The sequence below is a fragment of the Mangifera indica genome, chromosome 10 (genome assembly GCF_011075055.1).
Source record: "Mangifera indica cultivar Alphonso chromosome 10, CATAS_Mindica_2.1, whole genome shotgun sequence".
Classification (NCBI taxonomy): Eukaryota; Viridiplantae; Streptophyta; class Magnoliopsida; order Sapindales; family Anacardiaceae; genus Mangifera; species Mangifera indica.
The window spans coordinates 571,007-595,506 of record NC_058146.1 but is presented as its reverse complement, the minus strand read 5'-3'; the positions used below and the strand labels follow the sequence as shown (position 1 = coordinate 595,506).

At 32.5% G+C, this 24,500-nt stretch overlaps 4 protein-coding genes across 4 annotated transcripts; all 4 read left to right on the top strand.

The window, feature by feature from the left end:
- Positions 1-1,339: 1,339 nt before the first annotated feature.
- Positions 1,340-3,492, top strand: LOC123227443 (L-type lectin-domain containing receptor kinase IX.1-like). The gene has a single exon (XM_044652240.1). The coding sequence runs from the start codon at positions 1,372-1,374 to the stop codon at positions 3,412-3,414; it is 2,043 nt and encodes a 680-aa protein (XP_044508175.1). The 5' UTR covers positions 1,340-1,371; the 3' UTR covers positions 3,415-3,492.
- A 1,373-nt stretch (positions 3,493-4,865) lies between these two features.
- LOC123227735 (basic agglutinin-like) lies at positions 4,866-5,882 on the top strand. Its single transcript, XM_044652850.1, has one exon. The coding sequence runs from the start codon at positions 4,866-4,868 to the stop codon at positions 5,880-5,882; it is 1,017 nt and encodes a 338-aa protein (XP_044508785.1).
- Positions 5,883-7,840: 1,958 nt separating this feature from the next.
- On the top strand, positions 7,841-8,149 carry LOC123227733 (protein FLOURY 1-like). Its single transcript, XM_044652849.1, has one exon. It carries the CDS (start codon positions 7,841-7,843, stop codon positions 8,147-8,149), a length of 309 nt encoding a protein of 102 aa, XP_044508784.1.
- A 10,818-nt stretch (positions 8,150-18,967) lies between these two features.
- LOC123227732 (L-type lectin-domain containing receptor kinase IX.1-like) lies at positions 18,968-21,097 on the top strand. The gene has a single exon (XM_044652848.1). The coding sequence runs from the start codon at positions 18,968-18,970 to the stop codon at positions 21,062-21,064; it is 2,097 nt and encodes a 698-aa protein (XP_044508783.1). The 3' UTR covers positions 21,065-21,097.
- Positions 21,098-24,500: the final 3,403 nt, after the last annotated feature.

Genomic DNA, 24,500 nt, shown 5'->3' with positions numbered 1-24,500 from the left:
AGCCTTTATATATCTAATATCTCCCGCTAGCCCCATTCTCATTTATTGCATTCCCACCAAAGTTTTCTAAATTGTCTGCTTGATTTTTTCTTCTATTGAATGCATTCCCATTCTATTTTTAAACTTTGACTGTATGTGATGAAAAATCCATCAGATATATAACATTTGTCAAAATAAACTACTATTAATTGTTTTATATGTCAATATTTTTAATTTGAAAAATCAAAAATTATGTTAAAATGTTGAATATTATAATAAAAGATAAACATGTACATCAAAATCCACATTAATATCTCAAATTATTAATAATTCAGAAGTCAATCTTATAGAAATTTAATATAATATATATGAAAGCTACATTTATTGTACATGTGGTAGATTTTTTTCACCACGTAAGAGGCAATTTGGACAACTTGATGGGAATGCACTAAATGAATATGGAGGAGGTCCAGAGGGACCTGGACTTTGGAAGGCTCTCTCTTTCAGTCTATTTAAATATTTCGCTCTCAAGCTCAACCTCTTAATTTCCTTGCAGCGTTTGTTTCTTCTTTTATATTATCATAAAATTCCAATTACATAAATCTTACCTCTTTCAATTGTAATCCTGAATTATTTCTATTAAATTTATAACAACATTAAACTTTTAAACATATTTTTCTATATTATAGATTAGTCCAATGTGTTTAAATTTGTTTTGTACCATCAATTACACATAAAATAAATTAATTATATATAATTTTATAATTACTATTTATATTTTAGTAAATTTTGTATCCTACAAGTTTTGTATTATAATTTTAAATACGATAGAATTAATATGTTTAACTTAGGTTTGAACTAGGACTACAATAAAACTTAGCCAAATCAAATATTATTATGTTTGAACTCAATTTGATTAAATTTTGGAAGACTCAAACTTGAATTTGATAAGCTCATGCTTTGTTGATTCAAGTTTAAAATAAGAATTATGAGTTTGAGTTTGCAATAAATAAATTATAATTAAATCAGGTATTTTATATATTTAATAATTCTCATATTCAAGAGTTTGGGTGGGGGGTGTTTAAGAGACTTATTAATATTACTTTCAGTCTGAGCCGCAAATTCCAGAGCTTATCAAACCAAATAAAAATTTGAATTGGATTCTCTACGAGAGCATCACAGGAAAGAGTAACTTTGTCCCTCATCACGTGTCAGAGCCAATTGACAAAAGTTTATTAAATACATATATTTTCAATCGTTGTCCGCTAGTTTTCAATTTGACAAAGTCAAACAAAGCTGGCTCTCAAATATTGAAGACTGACTGACTTCTCATTGTTATATTTTAATGGTTCTCCTGAATTTTCGAAACCATCCTGAATCCTTTCTTCAAAAATGTCTCTTCTTCTCCATCTCAATTTAATCACCGTACTGCTATCTCTTACAGTCCCGTTCGTCGCTTCATTATCCTTCAAGTATGACAGCTTCAGTTATAAAAATGATGATGGCATGGTTTATGAGAGAGATTGCGCTGTCCGATATGATCGTATCATTCAACTAGTACAAAGTCAGGTTAACGTTGGTCGAGCTTTTTATAATAAAAGCTTGCCGCTTTGGGACAAAACGACGGGAGGACTCGCAGACTTCACCACCCATTTCTCTTTTGTTATCGATTCTGATAACAGTTCTTCGTACGGAGACGGGATGGCATTCTTCCTTGCGCCTGAAAATTCAACAATTCTGACTGTTAGTGGTGGAGGCTCTTTTGGCCTTACGAAAGACGACGAGCCCTTAAAATCAATATCCAATCCGTTTGTTGCAGTGGAGTTTGATATTTTTCACAACGAGTGGGATCCGCCTGGTGGTGAGCATGTGGGTATTGATATCAGCTCCATGTTCTCAGAGAAAACAATTCCATGGTGGAGTACAAGTAACATCAAGGGTGGAGTGAAAAATGAAGCATGGATCAGTTACAATTCAAGTACACAAAACCTGAGTGTAGCCTTCACTGGCTTTAGAAATAACGTCACAGTGATGCAGTACCTTGATTATAAAATAGATTTGAGGGAGTTTTTACCTGATTCGGTCAAATTTGGCTTCTCAGCAGCAACCGGAAGCACATTTGCAAAGTTTAGCGTTTACACTTGGGAATTCAATTCAACCTTTGAAGCTGCAAATCCTTTCGTCGAGAGAAAAAGAAGAGAAAGAAAAATTACAACAGAGCTTGCAGTGGGACTGAGTATTGGTGGAGTTGTTTTGGTTGGAGGGTTAGTTTTTCTTTGGCTTGTTTCCATGCGTAGGAAGAGATACAACCAAGATGATGAAGATAAACAATTGTTCAGCGGGTATATGGATGATGATTTTGAAAAGGGAACGGGACCCAAGAGGTTTCCGTACAAGGAATTGGCTCAGGCAACAGATAATTTCAACGACCAACACAAGTTAGGAGAAGGAGGCTTCGGTGGGGTTTATAAAGGATTCTTGAGGGAATCGAATTCTTATATTGCAGTGAAGAGAATTTCAAAAGGGTCTAAACAAGGTGTAAAGGAGTATGCATCAGAAGTTAAAATTATTAGCAGACTGAGGCATAAGAATTTGGTGCAACTTCTTGGTTGGTGCCATGAGAGAAAGGAACTCCTGCTTGTTTATGAATTTATGCCTAATGGTAGCTTAGATTCTCATCTTTTTAAAGAAAACAGTTTATTGACATGGGAAATGAGGTATAAAATTGCTCAAGACTTGGCCTCAGGATTGCTGTATTTACATGAAGAATGGGAACAATGTGTTGTGCATAGAGATATAAAATCAAGCAACGTTATGTTGGACTCAAATTTCAATGCTAAGATTGGAGATTTCGGATTAGCTAGGCTTGTGGAGCATTCAAAAGGGTCACAAACCACACTTTTGGCAGGAACAATGGGCTACATAGCTCCTGAATGTGTCATCACAGGCAAAGCTAGCAAAGAATCAGATGTATACAGCTTCGGAGTTGTTGCTTTGGAATTGGCTTGTGGGAGGAAACCAATCAAACCAATGGCAAAAGAAGGTGAGGTCTATATGGTACAGTGGGTTTGGGCGTTCTACGGAAGTGGAAAACTCCTGGAAGCAGCTGATCCAAGACTAAGTGAAGATTTTGATAAGCAACAAATGCAAATATTGATGATAGTTGGGCTGTGGTGTGCTCAGCCAGATGAAAATCTCCGGCCTTCGATTAGGCAGGCCATTCATGTGCTTAATTCTGAAGCTCCATTGCCTGTTCTCCCACCCAACATGCCTGTGCCAACATATCTAGCAGCTTCAGGGAACATCCCCATATCTGCATTTTCGAATTCGTATGAGGCAAGTATTTCTGAAGGAGGTCAAAACCTGACCCAGTCTTCTGCTTTTAATTCAAACTACCACTCCAACTCCTCACAGTCAACAGCATTTTCCGGTTAAATTTTGTTGTACATCTGTTTCTTTTCTTTTTTGAATGAGCAATATTAACGTTACCATCAATTTGTTCTATGGCTTTCACGGTGGATTAAGCTGAGTCTTGAATTTAAATCTATATTTGAATTAAGTGAGTTAAACTCAAATTCAAATAATTTCAATTTATTGAGATTAATACTAATATTGGAGTTTGTCTCCCTAATAATTCTTTTTCTTCATTAATAATTTTTTTTCTTTTTCTATCTTATTGATTATCCTCTTATTTTTCATTAATTCAAACCAATTGAAATGGATTATTCTAACTTTTAACTGAATTTAAACTTGTTCTTATTCCAACTCCACCGTTGCACTAATTAATTTTCGTGAATCGCCTAACTTTGAATATTTGATACTTGAATTTTACCTTGGCTTCCTCCCGAAGTAAAGTGTGGAATCCTGTGAGAGGTAGGAACCAAATTAGGTAGCTGAATACGCCAAGAAAACAAAATTTTCTTCATTTCCCACTACAGAAAGTCTAAATAATATACAATTAATGTTCCACTATTGGAAAAAAATTTATCAAATGATTCTTATACTTTTCTCATATGATTGAGCTATTGAGAGCAAATTTAAATATTTTTTTCTACATATTTTACCAGGTTTTAGTGAAGACGAAATTGATGGATATTAATTGCTATTTCTAAAATAACAATATATCATTGATATATTCCTCAAAGTCCTTCTCATTAGAGCCGAATGCATAATTAGTTCAAGTAGTTGAATGACCTAAGAATTTAATTTTCATTGTCGTATTATATGGAAGTAAAATAATTATAAAATCCCAATTTTTTATTTTGATTGCTCTCTTTCATGTATATGGTCCTACATTTTGTTTGGAATTTGTGATTGAAATCTTTAACATGGTTTTCATACCCAACTCAGACATTATCTTATGAAAGGGTTGATTCAGATCAATTAATGGTCAAACTAGTAAACTTTTTAGAGGTTATTTTGTCTCTTTTGTTTTACTTAAAGGTTAAATTGATATATATTTGGGGTCATTTTGTTGTTTTCATATTGTGGAGGATCAAAGAAATTTTCCTTGATGAGTATAAAAACAAAATGAGAGATAACAAAAGTCTTACATGCAAACCAATGTTTTTTGAATTTTTTTCTCTGCCTTTAATCGCCTCTTTCACAGTTTTTTTTTTACATTGATCTCGTAATTTCTAACTTCTTGCAATGCCAATATTCTCATTTTTAACTCCATGTTGTGTCAATATCAAATTTAAATTCGAACTCCAAACAACTTGAACAAAAATAATAACGTTGAAGACAAAAATTTCAATGAAGAATCGTTGACAAGTCTTTGAACTCGAACCAAACAATTGGGACTAATGTCTGTTAGTCAATAGTCTCCAATAATGACACCAGATATGTCAATGGGTCAGATCGGCTCCTGAATCCTTTCTTCAAAAATGTCTCTTCTTCTCCATCTCAAATTAATCACCGTACTGCTATCTCTTACAGTCCCGTTCGTCGCTTCATTATCCTTCAAGTATGACAGCTTCAGTTATAAAAATGATGATGGCATGGTTTATGAGAGAGATTGCGCTGTCCGATATGATCGTATCATTCAACTAGTACAAAGTCAGGTTAACGTTGGTCGAGCTTTTTATAATAAAAGCTTGCCGCTTTGGGACAAAACGACGGGAGGACTCGCAGACTTCACCACCCATTTCTCTTTTGTTATCGATTCAGATAACAGTTCCTCGTACGGAGACGGGATGGCATTCTTCCTTGCGCCTGAAAATTCAACAATTCTGACTGTTAGTGGTGGAGGCTCTTTTGGCCTTACGAAAGACGACGAGCCCTTAAAATCAATATCCAATCCGTTTGTTGCAGTGGAGTTTGATATTTTTCACAACGAGTGGGATCCGCCTGGTGGTGAGCATGTGGGTATTGATATCAGCTCCATGTTCTCAACGAAAACAATTCCATGGTGGAGTACGAGTAAAATCAAGGGTGGAGAGAAAAATGAAGCATGGATCAGTTACAATTCAAGTACACAAAACCTGAGTGTAGCTTTCACTGGCTTTAGAAATAACGTCACAGTGATGCAGTACCTTGATTATAAAATAGATTTGAGGGAGTCTTTACCTGAGTCGGTCAAATTTGGCTTCTCAGCAGCAACCGGAAGCTCATTTGCAAAGTTTAGTGTTAACACTTGGGAATTCAATTCAACCTTAGAAGCTGCAAATCCTTTCGTCGAGAGAAAAAGAAGAGAAAGAAAAATTACAACAGAGCTTGCAGTGGGACTGAGTATTGGTGGGGTTGTTTTGGTTGGAGGGTTTGTTTTAGTTTGTCTGGTTTCCATGCGTAGGAAGAGAGGCAACCAAGATGATGAAGATAAACAAATGTTCAGCGAGTCTTCTGCTTATCTGCATTTTCGAATTCGTATGGGGACATTATTTCTGAAGGAAGCCAAAACCTGAACCAGTCTTCTGCTTTTAATTCAAACTACCACTCCAACTCCTCACAGTCAACAGCATTTTCCAGTGCTTCTTCAGCAGCAGCGCTTTTGAATAATACACATTAAATTTTGTTGTACATCTGTTTCTTTTCTTTTTTGAATGTGCAATATTAATGTTACCATCAATTTGTTCTATGACTTTTACCGTGGATTAAGCTGAGTCTCTGATTTAAATCTATATTCAAATTAAACTAGTTAAATTCAAATTAAAATAATTTCAAGTTTTCGAGATCAATACTAGTATTAGAGTTTGTCTTGTTAGTAATTTTTTTTTTCCTTAATAATTGTTTATCTTTTTCTATGTTATTAATCATCCTTTTACTATTCATTACTTTAAATTAGTTTACACTGATTATTCTAAATTTGATATGAATTTAAACTTGTTCTTATTCCGACTCCAGCCTTGTACTAATTAATTTTCGTGAATCACCTAACTTTGAATAATTGATACTTGAATTTTATCCTAACTTCCTCCTGATGTAAAGTGTGGAATCCTCTGAGAAGTAGGAACCAAATTAGGCAGCTGAATACGCCAAGAAAACAAAATTTTCTTCATTTCCCACAACAGAAAGTCTAAATAATATACAGTTAATGTTCCAATATTGGAAAAAAATTTATCGAATGATTCTTATACTTTTCTCATATGACGTAGCTGTTGAGCAAATTTGAATATTTTTTTCTACATATTTTTTTCTACGTATTACAACATCATTTTCTTTAAAAAGTGTATCGATCCATATCGATAATAAATATAATATCATAAGATATATATCATATTGTACGATAAGTTTATTGTATCGTATTAATTACGATATATTTTATAATATATATTATTTTTTATCTATATCGTATCGTATTGTAAGATATTGATAACTATGATTCAAAACAATATTCATTGGACTGCCACCTTTGCTTACCCATGCTTACCAAACTTAGTCAAACCAATTGAACCAGATAATTTGATCTTGGTTTTAAAACCATAATAGTTACAAAAGTAATGGAAGATTAAACCTTAAACCAAAAAAAAAAAAAAATCATGGGATAAAATCCAGTCAATATTAGTACACATAGTTTTGCGGATTTTTAGAACATTATTTTATTTTGATTCTGAATTAACAATTACATCATTGTGCTGATTCTCTTATTTGTAGGGAGTAACCTTTTCAAGTACTTTAGCTTATCAGTAGCAGATTACATTACAAAAATCTTACCAAAAATTTATTTTAAGGCTACCTATTCTGCTCCTACATATCCAACTTCTCTGGCAAAAGCGATAATCTTGAAAAATAAAGGGAATATTTATGAAGATTGCGTTTTGGAGTCCATATATATGTATCTTCTCATAAGTTGGCAGTTCTGAACAAATAACAGATCCACTTCTTCGTTCTCCAAGCCACTTTAATTTTGAATCTTGATTATCCCATCAAGTCCACCTATATCTTGCTTGTATTATATAACTATAAGTTCTTGTTTTGTCTGAGAGATGCAGATTTCGATTTAGAAGGAAAGAAATTTAGTTAGATTCGATACACATGCAGGTTGTGGCTAGTTTCTAGTTACTGATTGTTGTTGTTGTATGCTATTTTCTAGAGTTATATAAGAGATTCTTGAAGATTTTTCTGGGATTGTTAATGATGGATTGTGTTTTTATTTCTCAAGTCTTTGACTCAAGGGACTGATTTTGGACGTGGGTTTTTGGTGTTTGGGCGTCTGTCGCAAGTTTTTAACACTTTGTTGTTGGTTTTGATGTTGTGTTTAGGGTCTAAGTTTCTGCAATTCAGTCTGCATGGAAAAAGTTTAGTTCCTTCTTTTTCTTTTTCTTTTTTGTTATATTAGAGGGAAATCGAGTGAGAGAACAAATGGGTTGTGTTCAAATATTGATTTTGGTGAAGAATTTGATGCAAAAATTGTGTCTGGCAAATGTGGTCCGCCATTGATGCTTTGGACGACTCAAACTCGAAGTCGACGAATGATGTTTCGGAATCAGTAGAATGTTGTGAAGAAGATGAGTTATCCGACGTAGAATCACTGAGAAAATTGGTGAAAATGGAGAGGCAAAGGGCCAATGTGGCTTGTAGGGAGCTTGAGAAGGAAAGAACGGCAGCGGAATCGGCAGCGGAAGGGGCCATGGCCTTGATTTTGAGGCTGCAAAATGAGAAAAAGTTCAGCAGAAATGGATGCCAATCGATTCCGGAGAATGACCAGAAACAGGAGCGTGATGAGAAGTGATTCAATCACTGCAATGGATTGTGATGAGACATGAGTCTGAGAAGAGTTTGTTGGAGGAGATGTTGTTATGAAGAAAAATTGAAACAATTTGTGAAGGAAGAATCAGAAATGGATGAATTTGAACGAGTTGATACTGGTGAGGATGATGAGATGTTCGAGTCATTTGGAATCGGAATGGATTGTCGAGTACGTAAGTTTCTTATTGTTATTGTAAATTCAATAAATAGTTGATTTGGCTCCTTTTTTTGGTCAGTCTAATTACTCAATTAATAATATAAACAACTTTCATATTTCCTTTCCATGAATTCTAATAGGGTTGCATTCAATTGAGTCAATTTCAAATAAGGTTTAACCTAATATCCATAAATTAAGTATTAAAATTGACTTGAAAATAAATATTTTAGATTTGATTTTAAGTTGCGTTTAAATTTAATGTTAAATTATACACAAACTTAATTTATTCTTAAAAATGAATTAAGACAAGTGAGAGAGGAATACATAATATCAAAGTTTTGATATGATTTGACCTAACGAGTAAAATGTTTTTCACATTATTTTCACTAGGTTTTGTGTAATACAAAAATAATATAATAATTTGCAATGTCTCTAATACTTTATATAAAAGTAGTTCATTTTTTTCCATTCTTTTCTCTTCTTCTTCTTATATACAAGATATTTGAAGAAAAGTATAATTTTTCTCAAGGTCTTTAGCAATAATTGTGAATTCAAATGATTAAGTCATGTCTATATTAACAATATTTTATTTATGTAAAAGTTAATATCTTTATTAAATTACTATTATAAAAACAGCATAATATAAAATTTGATTGAGACTCTCTCATGATAAACACAAAAGAACATTTTTTTTAATTTATAAATTGTAGTTTTAATGTGGTTTAGTTTGAATATGTTGTAGGGCTTCAGACTGAAGAATCAATTAATGAATATCCACTATTTATTGCACTTGGTTATGTTTGGAGGTTTAACTTTAAAGTGCCTAGTTTAATTGTATAACAATTTCATCTTAAATAATGTAAAACATTTTTTTTTTTATATAATTGTATACATTAGCAAAAAGAATGAAAGGGCTTACAGAAAAGGATCCGAATACAACTTATGCTCCTTTCTCCCAACAAGAAGGATAGCTAACAATCTATATAAAACTAGAAAAGTTACCACAATAAGAAAACTATCGAAACAATATCATCTCCTTTTAAAAGTTTATCTTAGTCTCACTATAGTAAAATTCAAGAGAAGACAAAAACAGTTATTCTAACTTTACAGGATGAAAGAGCATGCCCAACCAACGGCAAAACATTTACAAGAAATATTTGTCACAGGCAACAAAAATAAAATTCACTTGCACAGAACCAGCAGCAGCTGGCCCGCCCCTAAACGCTGCCCGGAGGAAATTATGGTCCAGCTACTGCAGCCTTTGGAAGAGCTTGACATACAGGAGGCCGACACATCCAGATTGCAGCAGATTTCCTCTGTGGGCACAGCCAAAATGAAAGACATACGCTGGACCCAGAAAATACTGAGACAAGAAGGAGGAGCAGCAGCCAGGGTAAAAAATGTATACCTCCTGGAATCCCAAACTGAAGTGATGCTTACAAGCAGGAAGAGGTGACTAGTTTCTGCCTGGATTCTAGAGATCTGGAGAATTCCTGCCTCTGCAGTGAGTTCTGGGAAGCTGAAAATGAGACAGTATACATCCCACCAATACAACATTTCCGCAGTGTAGATTGGCCAAGATGGGCAGACAAAATAATCTCATTGCAGAGCTATTACGGAGCAGAATCTGGGCAGAGAAACCAGCAGGGGAATCAGATTTCCATGAAAGCTCCTGTTGCAGATCTCCCTGGAAAATGCACTCTGGGATGCAGAACAGAGGAAACACAACAGGGGAAAAAAACTTGACACTTTCTGGACTAGTTTCCTTGGCAGGAAGTTGGATCTTCACACAGCTGCACCTTAACACCCTTGTGAACTCCAAGAGCAGGAAGTGGACTCCTGACACCAGCTTGCAGCAGACCCGAAAAAAGACAGCAGTAAGCAGATGCAAAATCAGAAATTTCCCCAACCTTAGTCTTCTCCTGCAGATTCTGTGTCCTGTCAATTTTCTAAGCTGGAAGCATTTTCTACAGCCGCTCAAATTTGTCCCGATGATGCAGAAGGATCCAACAAGCCTGAAAGTCTCACAGAGCAACCTAGGCTCAATGAATAATCTGAATGTCCCATTCCAGCCTTCAGCCTTGGATATGGTACTGCAGTAGGTGGCAGTTCTATAATCCCGAGGAATGTTGGACAGAGAAATAAACCAAAAATAGAATCTGCAAAAAAACAACGAGGTTCGTAAAAACCACCGGGTGTTCAGCAGTTTAGTAAAAACATCTTATTGATTAAACGTTTGAACATTATTCAACATCATTGTCACTCATGCAATAGTAATACATATGATATAAGACAAATAAATAGAAATGAAAAAGAACATATAATATGACTCGACATGAATTTTCCCGGTGATTAACCCTTAAAACCCCCATTTACCAATGTTAAAGAACTTATTATCATTTAAAAATCCTAAATATGAAAATTATGTACACATTAATAGTAAATCAGTATAATAACAATAAATTTAGCTTCAAATAATGAATTTAAAGTTAAAATTATCTTAAATCTAACTTGGAATTATCAAATTTAGAGTTAAAGATTAGATAATTCCCCAATGAATCTAAGAGGTAAAAATGATTTTTTTAAAGTACTTGGTTTCTTTCAACAGTAACAGTGCCACACCCAGTATGTACTGTTCCTACTCTATATCTTATCATCCCGCATACAAAAGGAGTCATCATGCATGTGCTACCAAAGTTACAGGAGCTTTTTGCAATCTCCGATTTAAAATTTTGCTGGTAAGTCTTTTTTGTATTTCTTGTGTGCCACTTACTCCTTATGCATTTCTCTGATCTTCCCCTGTAAATATTAGAATTGTAATGATAAAGTGGTTGAAGACCATTTGGCAGTTCTGCAGATGGGAAAACGAGTTTCTCATTGAGCAGCGGTTTGTTTTAATTGCTATGATGCGATGAACGGTCAATGCTCAACAAAAGGTAATTCTTTTGCACAGTAATAAATTTTCTATTTTGACCATGGTTATTTATCGGCATTCGCAGACTTATAAAAGCACAGCAAAGAACTAAAATCAGCATTGCATGGGCTGCAGCTATAGCATAAGTTAAGGTAGAAAATAAAAGTTACCATAATGAAAGTTAAACCAGGTTGCATATCCAATGCAAAAGAGACTTGAGATTTTAGGCTCTATGATTGAATTGAAATAAGATCCCAGTCTTATATCTTCAGGAAAACTTTGACAGGAAATATAAACACATATCTTGACTTCTGAAGCAGGGTTCGGTGGCTGGTTTGGTTCCTGTTTTAGTTGTAGCGTTCAATAACACACGCCATGCTGCCAAAAGAATTTCTAGATTAGAGTGGTCATGCGCTGTAAAAATATCAAACTCATTTCAAATAGCATTACAAAATTGAAAAAAATAAATAAATAAATATATTTGAAATGTATAAATATTTCGTAGGAGAGGAGCATTCAACCATAGTTAAATTCAATCAACACCGAGTACAAGCAAGTCATAATAGGTGGGCAACGAGTTACATGTTGTAACCTGTGTAGCACAAATATAGAAACACAGAAACGTAAATATGAAAATGCATTTTATAAAAATAAAAAAGAAATAAAAACATGAAATTTATAAATATGAAAAATATAAATTTTTTTTTTTTTATAAATACCAAAATTTTTATAACAAAAATATATAAACTTTTATAGTATAAAGGTAAATATAAAAAAAAATAAAAAAGAATATTATAAAATAAAATTATAGAACTTATCATAAATTATTTTTACGTAAACATATGTTAATATTTAAGAAGAAAACAATAATATAAGTTAATCTATATAACATGCTAGAGAGGAGATAAATAATACATCATAGAGTGAAAAAGAGATAAATTCAGTATGAGATTTAGAGATACTTCGAGTTTAAAAATATAAAAGATGTGTGTTTAATCAATTTTACGATTTTTATTTTAAAGAAAAGTGTTTAAAAAATTAACATCTCTGAAACATTTTATACAAGTTTCAGAGAGTTTCATAAATAGAAACATTTCCAAAATATGGAATCTCATCTCATTGTGAGTTTTCATGCTTCCAAGTTGTAACAATCTATCCAAATACGAGCACAGATGTTGATGCGTCAAACTTTCTTTTGGTTATTAGCTTGAATGAAACAATTTTGACTTGTCTATTAAAAGGAGAGAGAGAGAAATCTAACCTAGTGCTTGCATATTCATAGAGCTTGCTGGTGCTGGAGAAGATAATCAGACCCACTTCTGCATCGCAAAGGATGGATAGTTCTCTAGCTTTCTTCAGCAACCCGTTTCTTCTTTTCGAGAAAGTCACTTGCCTGCTAGTCAAATTGTCGATCCTCCGGATCACAATCTTTCCCCTTCCCATCTTCTTCAATAGTCCTAGCGTTTGTTGGCTCTTGATATCTCCTAGATCAGCAAATTTCAGCTTGTCAGTTAAAAGATCACAAGGATACAAGAAGGAACTGGTAAGATAGAGAAAATTATAAATCATGGAGAAAATGAAACAAACCCAGATGAAAAAATGAGAAGGAAATTGAATAAAAATAGAGGAATAATAAGTATAACACAGATTGAGATCAACCCGATGGCTAGATTCTTTCAAATAACCATGGATATATACTAATATAGGACATGATAAATAGAAAACTATAAATAGAACTTACTTACTTGCTTTGATCTATAAATAGAAAACTATAAACCCCTAGTTCTAAGCGAACTCGAGATTGCAATATTAATATGGGTACTCCCTTGTAGGAAGAGACAATTGTTAAAGTGAATCAAGCGAAGATTTGTTGTCTCTTGACCGCCATTAGAGAATCAGAAGAGGGGTTGAAGTTACAAGAAAAGATTGTAATAGACAAGTGTCGTAATGGGAGAGCGAGTGTATGAATTTTGTAGTCGAATGTGGAGTGAGTGTGGAAATACTGGAATTGGTGGCAAATATTAAGTATCAAATAGATCACTGACACGTGCTATCAGCAAAACCAGGGCGGATTCTTTCGGGTCTTAGGGTCCCACAATTGAAAATGAAATTGACCATATGTGGCAACTTTTAATTTGCACATCCACACATCTGTACAATTTTTTATTATTTGTTCGTATCTTTAATAGAAACCCTAATTTTTGTGATAAAGAATTGTATGTCCTAGTTCGATATGTTATTTAAAATTAAAAATAAAAATTTTAATCATCATATTGTCTTCTTAAAAATATTATAAACATTTAAAAAAATATAAAATTTTAATTTAAAATTATAAAATCAGATAATAATACTATTTATTCCCGTTAGGAATACTAAAACCATTATTTAATATCATTTTCCTCTAATTTATTAAGTTGGAATATTGACCTTAATAATAATTGATGGAAGACTTTCCCATTCTGATAAGGTTTGCAATTTTTTAGTCATTTGCCTTATTATTAATTTCTAAATTATTTAGAGAGTTCATATTAATTTACCTAACAATTATTTATTTAGTTTTATATTTGTTAGCTAACGTTTAATTAAAATGTTTTCACACTTAGATCGGGTATTGATCGATTTAAGGAATAGCTCATGTGTTAATCAATCAAAACTGTTATACCGGTAAATTATTTGAACAAATATTAAAAATAATATTAAACAAAAGTAGAAATATAACATAATGGAATTGTATATATTCTATATCAAAGTCCAGTTTGAGTTTTAAAACTATTATCAAAATTGAATTCCTTTTTAGCCATGAAACTATTGCCACCATTAAGGGCTGATTTATTAAAGTGATCTAAGGAATATTTCTTCCTTTCTTTCATGAAAAAAAATAAAGAATCTTTATAAGCTACTGCTATATATTTGCAAACGTGCAAGCATATAGATAATTATATATATAATATTGAATTAAATCGTTTGATTGCCAATTAAACATTAATGTTTGTTGGGTTAGATATTTCATGAAAGCCCCCTGGTTGACCTTAAAGAGTTTCAAAATATGTAAGGAGAAGAATTGTTTAGTTACGAAACCCTAATCTTCGCAACAAATTACATTAGTTTATATAATATGAAAAATGACAAGCTAACGATTTTTGTCAATTTAGATCCTAGTCATTGAACACTTGAAAAGTAAACACTAAATCTTTAATTCATTTACGTAGCTAAATGAATATAGTAATACGAGAGAGTAAACGATGAGAAAAACATAAAAAAATCTGAATAACTTTGCAAAGATTCTTATTACCATTAGAAAAAAACTATATCGTTTATTTATACTACATACTAATGCTAGACTGTAAAACCGTGTAAAAAACTCATCCTATTTCATCAACTATTGAACAAACACGTGTGAACTCCCGCAATTGAATTTGAGAGAAACCTAAGTTTGATGAATGAGAAAAAGAAAAGAAAGAACAAAAGAGGAGAAAATGAAACCTAATTGAACATTCTATAATAACTAGGATATTGTTAGTGATTTCAATATGAGACATTAAACTACAAAAGTTTGTCATTTTTGAGCTATGCATTTTCTAATATCTATACAAGTCCCTATGCAAGTGGGGTTTGCAAGGTGAAGGTGCATGAATTCATAATATTTATAATTACTAATTAATGTAAGAATTAAAGGTAGAACTAGATTTATCCTTCATAAAGGTATTTTTAATAATTTTGTTTCATTAGTGTTTCCAAAATAGGAAATTGTGGTATGCGCATGAAAACCCTATTATAAAAAGCTCAAACAGTGAGTTCTCTTCCTTGCTTTCTAGTTAGAAAAAGAAGTTGCATCTCCATCTAAAATTCCACAAGAGGATGGAGATGTGAAAAACAAGACAAAACAAAAACAAAAATAGGATTGAATCTACTAATCGAATCGGTTTGATTAGAATTTAGTGGTCCGTCTAGTCTGAGTTGATGTTTAAACTTGTATTAGTTAAATTATCATATTCACATTAGTATGATAACTATATTGTTTTTTAAAATTCTGATATGGGGCATGACACCACAATTTGGATTTGTTATATATTGTTATAACTTTTTTTAATTTGTTTTGACTTAATTGGGTATTAGAATGACAATAATGTTTGTTGTGAGGCTTGAATCTAAATATGCTTGAATGGTGGCAAATTTATAATAAGATTAAATTCATTTTCTTTTGAATTAATTCGGCTTAATATATATAAAATTTTAATTACTATTGTTATGCTAATACTATTATTTCAACCGGTCAATCTAACCAGTGAAGACTTGGATGGGTCTTTTAACGTGGTCAACAGTCGTTAAATCAATTTTAATCTGTTTCATTTATTACTTCCCTTGGATATGGTTTTTTTCCCGTGTCTGTACAAATGATTAAAAAAAATTGCAATGGGATGGGAAAATATTAATTTAGTGATACCCCACTCACTAAGTTGAGAGAATATTACTGTTCCACAATAGAATCTCACCTATTGCTTTTGATTATTAAATGAAAATAGAATAAAATATTTACACAGTTCGGAAATAAACATGTTGACGATTTCAATCTATATTTCTATTAGTTTAGATGTCCTAGTTGGGCATTTAATGTAGGAGAAATTATATGCAATTGAGTTGTCAATTACCAGAGGCCACCTAAGGTTTGTCCGGGCAACTCATCGACCATAATGTTGGTGTTGAGATTAGCACTAACAAGAGATACTTCAAATGAATGTCAAGTTTAATTTAAAAAAGCAAAGGGACAATAAGATTTAAATGTGATTTAACCGATAAATCATGAGTCTATCTAGGAAGATTTTATTAATTGAATATTTAGGGAGATGAATACTAATTGCGATATCGAAATCTAATCTTTTAACAATTTTGAATTTATAATAGTGGAAATTAGAATTACATATGCAACTAAAAAAAGTAAAATTCGATATCATAGAACTTTGATTATAATTAATTGTTGGAGTTGTGGGAATGGTAAATTGTTATTTACTGTTTGAGAGGCTTTACGAGTATGATAATAATTGACTGATATTTTCTCTATGGCTGATGAAAGAGATCATGTCATATTCATGTCTCTTCTTGACTTAGAGTTGATTTATCATCTATCCACAAATCGTCTCCTAAGTTTTGTATCAATGAGTTTATTTAGAAAAGAGCTTTAACCATATAAAACATATATAGTTCTTTTCTCTGTGGGAGGACTACGCATTCTGTCAAGTTTTTTTTTTTTTTAACTCGCACGTGATCAAGGTTTGCTGCAGAATCCATTATCCAATGAAGATGCGATGTTTCACTGGTCCGAGGGTTAAATTTAAAACCCCTGTTTAGGTTTTTAAATAATATAAATTCCATGGCTGTTAGATGGATAACCATTGACCCAGTGCTAAAGAGACTGGCCTGTATTAATTTATATTATCTTCTGAGTCTGTACGAGGTGATAACCTTGGCAATGGCATCGTACTTACAGTGAAATGGTCAGTTTGTGAGAGGAGAATCTTTGCTGTCTTTGGACTATTGGACAGGCATGATTCAGGAGTCTGTAAGTTTCTGCCTTAGGGTTTTCTTTCTTGTATTTCCTGTACAGGCGAGGCGAGCATGCTGGAGATAACATTATTTTCTCAGGATCAGATCGAAGTTAAAGGCTCTCTAAAACAACTATTCGACTGGAAGATGAAAAAGAAAGACAATATTTATATATCTATAGGGCATTTTTAACTGGGGTAGATTCCAGTCAGAACTAAACCTGGAAAAAGATTCGAGTATTGCTTGAATTTGGAATATCGAATTTAAATTCGAACTCCAAACAACTTGAACATGAATAATAACGCTGAAGACAAAAACTTCAATAAAGACTAGTTGACAAGTCTTCGAACTCGAACCAAATAAATGGGACTAATGTCTGTTAGTCAATAGTCTTCAATGGTGACACTAACAAAAATACATTTTGAAAGTCTAAAATGTCTTTAAAATTGTTTGATTGAATCTTTTTGAAAAATTGTTCTTTGTAGAAAGGTTTAAACTTCAAGAATTTCCAAGAAATTAATTAATAAAAACAATTGGGACTATTGTCAGTTAGTCAATAGTCTCCAATGATGACACTAACAAAAATACATTTTTGAAATGTCTTTAAAATTGTTTGATTGAATCTTTTAGAAAATTGTTTTTTGTAAAAAGGTTTAAATTTCAAAAATTTCCAAGAAATTAATTAAACCTGTGCTTCATGGGGTTAGAAGAGTCCTACAGTGATTTAATGACATACTGTAGCACGACTTGGGTGCACAAAACCAATGAAACTTATAACAAAAATCCTTTCTAAGGCTAAAGATTCATTATCTTAAATAGGACTTTTAAGCATGGAAGTCTAAACTCGTGAATTGAAAAACTTAAATTTATATATCACGTTTTACATTATATTATAAGATGTATTTTTATAAAAAAAATATATCGATTTTTATCAAAAAAATTATTTACATACATATTATCTCATAAAAAATGTTCATTATATTATACCAATTTTCACTCCACTCTAAAGATATATATTATTTTTAACCCATATTGTATTATAGGTATAATAATAATCATGCTTTCATGAGGGATAAATAACACACACATTCTGTGAAACTCTCTTAGTGGAAGACAAAATTGTAGAAGAGGAAAATTACACGTCCAAGTACATACTTAATAAAAACAAAATGAATATAGTTTGTATAATTTTTTATATTTTATAAAATAAAGATGTTTTCTAAAAGTTGTTTGTCAAAATAAACTACTATTAATTGTTTTATATGTCAATATTTCTTATTTGAAAATTCAAAAATTATATTAAAATTTTGAATATTATAATAAAAGATAAACATGCATATCAAGATCCCCATTAATATCTCAAATTATTAATAATTCAAAAGTCAATCTTAGAGAAATTTAATTTAATATTAAATTATAATAAATGCTATAATATATATGAAAGCTACATTAAACTTTTAAACATATTTTTCTATATTATACATTAATCCAATGTGTTCAAATTTGTTTTGTACCATCAAGTACACTTAAAATAAATAAATTATATATAATTTTATAATTAATATTTATGTTTTAGTAAATTTTGTATTCTACAAATTTGTATTATAATTTCAAATTCAATAGAATTGATATGTTAAACTTAGGTTTGAACTAGGGCTACAATAGAACTAAGCCGGATCGAATATTATTATGCTTAAGTTTGATTTGATTGGATTTTAAAATATTCAAACTTGAATTCGATAAACTCATGCTTTGTTGGTTCAAGTTTGAAATAAGAATTATTAGTTTGAGTTTGCAATAAAAAAAATAATAATTAAATCAGGTATTTTATATTTTTAATAATTCTCATATTCAAAGTTTGGGTGGGGGTGTTTAAGAGATTTATCAATATTACTATCAATCTGAGCGGCAAATTCTAGAGCTTATCAACCCAAATAACAATTTGAATTGGATTCTTTATAAGCGCAACAAAGGAAAGAGTAACCATGTCCCTCCTCACCTGTCGAAAGGTCCACTTATGACAAATTCAATTGTTGACGTAGTAAATACATACTATTATGAAATGGCAAAAGTTTCTTTTACAAAATAAATATATTTTCAATCAATGTCAGCCGGTCTTCAATTTGACAAAGTCAAACAAAGCTGCCTCTCAAATATTGAAGACTGACTGACTTCTTATTGTTATTTTAATGGCTTCTCCTGAATTTTCGAAATCATCTGGAGTCCTTTCTTCAAAAATGTCTCTCCTTCTACATCTCAACATAATCACCGTACTGCTATCTCTTACAGTCCCGTTCGTAGCTTCATTATCCTTCAAGTATGACAACTTCAGTTATAATAATGATGATGGCATAGTTCATGAGAGAGCTTGCTCTGTCCGATATGATCGTGTCATTCAACTAGTACAAAGTAAAATTGAAGTCGGTCGAGCTTCTTATAGTAAAAGCTTGCCGCTTTGGGACAAAACGACGGGAAGACTCACAGACTTCTCCACTCATTTTTCTTTTGTTATCGATTCTGAATACCCTTATTATTATGGAGATGGGATGGCATTCTTCCTTGCGCCTGAAAATTCAACAGTTCCTACTGATAAGGGTGGTGGCTCTTTCGGCCTTACGAATGACACGGAGCCCTTAAATTCAACATCCAATCCGTTTGTTGCAGTGGAGTTTGATATTTTTCACAACGATTGGGATCCGCCTGGTGAGCATGTGGGTATTGATATCAGCTCTATGCGCTCAATGACAAATGTTACATGGTGGAGTAGGAGTAACATCGAGGGTGGACTGAAAAATGAAGCATGGATCAGTTACAATTCAAGTACACAAAACCTGAGTGTAGCCTTCACTGGCTTTAGAAATAATGTCACAGTGATGCAGCACCTTGATTATAAAATAGATTTGAGGGAGTTTTTACCTGAGTCGGTCAAATTTGGCTTCTCAGCAGCAACCGGAGAAGCATTTGCAAGGTTTTGGGTTTACACTTGGGAATTCAATTCAACCTTAGTCGAGAGAGAAAGAGGAGGAAGAAAAATTACAACAGAGCTTACAGTGGGCCTGAGTATTGGTGGAGCTGCTTTGGTTGGAGGGTTGGTTTTGCTTTGGCTTGTTTCCATGCGTAGGAAGAGATACAACCAAGATGATGAAGATAAACAAATGTTCAGCGATGATGATTTTGAAAAGGAAACGGGACCCAAGAGGTTTCCGTACAAGGGATTGGCTGAGGCAACAAATAATTTCAACGACCAAAACAAATTAGGAGAAGGAGGCTTTGGTGGGGTTTATAAAGGATTTTTGAGGGAATCCAATTCTTATATTGCAGTTAAGAGAGTTTCAAAAGGGTCTAAACAAGGTGTAAGGGAGTATGCATCAGAAGTGAAAATTATTAGCAGATTGAGGCATAAGAATTTGGTGCAACTTCTTGGTTGGTGCCATGAGAGAAAGGAACTCCTGCTTGTTTATGAATTTATGCCTAATGGTAGCTTAGATTCTCATCTTTTTAAAGAAAATAGTTTATTGACATGGGAGATGAGGTATAAAATTGCTCAAGACTTGGCCTCAGGATTGCTGTATTTACATGAAGAATGGGAACAATGTGTTGTGCATAGAGATATAAAATCAAGCAACGTTATGTTGGACTCAAATTTCAATGCTAAGATTGGAGATTTCGGATTAGCTAGGCTTGTGGAGCATTCCAAAGGGTCACAAACCACACTTTTGGCAGGAACAATAGGCTACATGGCTCCTGAATGTGTCATCACAGGCAAAGCTAGCAAAGAATCAGATGTATACAGCTTCGGCGTTGTTGCTTTGGAATTGGCTTGTGGGAGGAAACCAATCAAACCAATGGCAAAAGAAGGTGAAGTCTATATGGTAAAGTGGGTTTGGGAGTTCTACGGAAGTGGAAAACTCCTGGAAGCAGCTGATCCAAGACTAAGTGAAGATTTTGATGAGCAACAAATGCAAATGTTGATGATAGTTGGGCTGTGGTGTGCTCAGCCAGATGAAAATCTCCGGCCCTCGATTAGGCAGGCCATTCGTGTGCTTAATTCTGAAGCTCCATTGCCTGTTCTCCCACCCAACATGCCTGTGCCAACATATCTAGCACCTTCAGGGAACATCCCCATATCTGCATTTTCGATTTCGTATGGGGCCATTATTTCTGAAGGAGGTCAAAACCTGAACCAGTCTTCTGCTTTTAATTCAAACTACCACTCCAATTCCTCACAGTCAACAGCATTTTCCGGTGCTTCTTCATCAGCAGCGCTTTTGAATAATACACATTAAATTTTGTTGTACATCTGTTTCTTTTCTTTTTGAATGAGCAATATTAACGTTACCATCAGTTTGTTCTATGACTTTCACCGGATTAAGGTAAGTCTTGGATTTAAATCTATATTCGAATTAAGCGCGTTAAATTCAAATTAAAACAATTTCAATTTATCAAAATCAATACTAATATTGGAGTTTGTCCCACTAGTAATTCTTTTTCTTCCTTAATGATTGTTTTTTTTTTTTTTCTATGTTATTAATTATCCTCTTATTATTCATTAATTCAAACCAGTTTAAACTAATTATTCTAAATTTGAGTTGAATTTAAACTACTTGTTGTTTCAACTCCACCTTGCACTAATTAATTTTCGTAAATCGCCTAACTTTGAATAAGTGATACTTGAATTTTACCTTAGCTTCCCCCTGAAGTAAAGTGTGGAACCCTGTGAGAAGTAGGAACCAAATTAGGTAGCTGAATACGCCAAGAAAACAAAATTTTCTTCATTTCCCACTACAGAAAGTCTAAATAATATACAGTTAGTGTTTCAATTTTGGGAAAAAATTTATCAAATGATTCTTGTACTTTTCTCATATGACTGAGTTGTTGAGCAAATTTGAATATTTTTTTCTACATATTTTACCAGGTTTTGGTGAAGACGAAATTGATGGATATTAATTGCTATTTCTAAAATAATAATATATCGTTGATATATTCCTCAAAGTCCTCCTCATTAGAGTCGAATGCATAATTAGTTCTGGTAGTTGAATGAACTAAGAATTCAATTTTCATTGTCGTATTATATGGAAATGAAATAATTATAAAATCCCAATTTTTTATTTTGATTGCACTCTATCATGTATATGGTCCTATTTTTTGTTTGGAATTTGTGATTGAAATCTTTACCATGGTTTTCCTACCAAACTCGGGCATTATCTCGTGAAAGAATTGATTCAGATCAATTAATGGTCAAACTAGTTAAGTTTTTAAAGATTATTTTCTCTTTTGTTTTGTTCAAGGGTTAAATTGATATATATTTGAGGTCATTTTGTTGTTTTCATATTGTGGAGGGATCAAAGAAATTTTCCTTGGTGAGCATAAAAACAAAGTGAGAGATAGCAAAAGTCTTATATACGAACCAATGTTTTTTATAATTTTTTTCTCTGCCTTTAATTTCCTCTTTGATAGTTCATTTTTATATTGATCTTGTTATTTCTAACTTCTTGCAATGTCAATATTCTCATTTTTAACTCCATGTTGTATCAATATTCTTTTTGACAACTTCTCTCACACCGATATCCTCATTTCTAACCGTTGTGTCATTTTCACATTATAAAGCTCCATCCCACACTAATCTTATCATTTCCACCTGTCTTCACACATTCTCATTTCCAACAACTTACTCAAAAAATCTTTCATAATGTTTAGGGAACATTGGTTAAATCAATGATTCACCTACAACCCTATGCAATTTTTTGGTTAAATTGTAGTTCAAAGCATGGTAGTCGAATCATATATCGAGAATTTAATTTTATGTATTATATATCAAGTATTATATTGTATCGTATGATAAACTTTTAAAAAATAAAATAATAAAAATATAATAAACACGTTATCATTTTAAAAAATATTACAAACTCTTATAAAAATATAAAATTTTTCATATACACTCGTACCATATCATCATTTTTTTAAAAGTGTATTAATTCATATCGATAATAAGTATCATATCATAAAATACATATCATATCATACTATAAATTTATTGAATCGTATTAATTACAATATATTTCATGATACATATCGTTTTTATATATATCATATCATATTATAGGATACTGATAATTATGATTCAAAACAATATTTATTGAACTGCCACTTATGCTTACCCATGCTTACCAAACTTGGTCAACTAATTTGATCTTGGTTTTAAACCCATAATATTTACAAAGTAATGGAAGATTAAACCTTAAACCCAAAAAAAAAAAAAAAATCATAGGAAAAAATCCAGTCAACATTAGTACTCATAGTTTTGTAGATTTTTGGAACATTATTTCATTTTAATTCTGAATTAACAATTACATCATTGTGCTGATTCTCTTATTTGGACGGAGTAACCCTTTCAAGTATTTTAGCTTATCAGTGGCAGATTACATTACAAAAATCTTACCAAAAATTTTTTTAAGCCTACCTATTCTGCTCCTACATATTCAACTTCTCTGGCAAAAGCGATAATCTTGAAAAATAAAGGGAATATTTATGAAGATTGCGTTTTGGAGTCCATATATATATCTTCTCATATGTCGGCAGTTCTGAACGAATAACAGATCCACTTCTTCGTTCTCCAAGCCACTTTAATTTTGACTCTTGATTATCCCATCCAGTCCACCTATATCTTCCTTGTATTATAACTACAAGTTCTTGTTTTGTCTGAGAGATGCAGATTTCGATTTAGAAGGAAAGAAATTTTGTTAGATTCGATACACATGCAGGTTGTGGCTAGTTTCTAGTTATTGATTGTTGTTGTTGTATGCTATTTTCTAGAGTTATATAAGAGATTCTTGAAGATTTTTCTGGGATTGTTGATGATGGATTGTGTTTCATTTCTCAAGTCTTTGACTCAAGGGATTGATTTTGGACGTGGGTTTTTGGTGTTTGGGCGTTTGTCGCAAGTTTTTAAGACTTTGTTGTTGGTTTTGATGTTGTGCTTAGGGTTTAAGTTTCTGCAATTCAGTCTGCAAGGAAAAGGCTTAGTTCATTTTTTTTTTTTTTTAGGTTATATTAGAGGGAAATGGAGTGAGAAAACAAATGTGGTCCGCCATTCAAGCTCTTGGACGACTCAAATTCGAAGTCAACAAATGATGTTTCGGAATCGGTAGAATGTTGTGAAGAAGATGAGTTGTCCGACGTAGAATCACTGAGAAAATTTGTGAAAATGGAGAGGCAAAGGGCCAATGTGGCATGTAGGGAGCTCGAGAAGGAAAGAATGGCAGCGGCATCGGCGGCGGAAGAGGCCATGGCCATGATTTTGAGGCTGCAAAACGAGAAAATGTTCAGCAGAAATTGATGCCAATCGATTCCGGAGAATGGCGGAGCAGAAACAGGAGCATGATGAGAAGTGATTCAATCACTGCAATGGATTGTGATGAGACATGAGTCTGAGAAGAGTTTGTTGGAGGAGAAGTTGAAGATTTATGAAGAAAAATTGAAGCAATTTGTGAAGGAAGAATCAGAAATGGATGAATTTGAACGAGTTGATACTGATGAGGATGATGAGATGTTTGAGTCATTTAGAATCGGAATGCATTGTCGAGTATGTAAGTTTCTTATTGTTATTGTAAATTCAACAAATAGTTGATTTGGCTCTTTTTTTTGGTCAATCTAATTACTCAATTAATAATATAAACAGCTTTCATGTTTCCTCTTTCTGACTTTATTTCCATGAATTCTAAT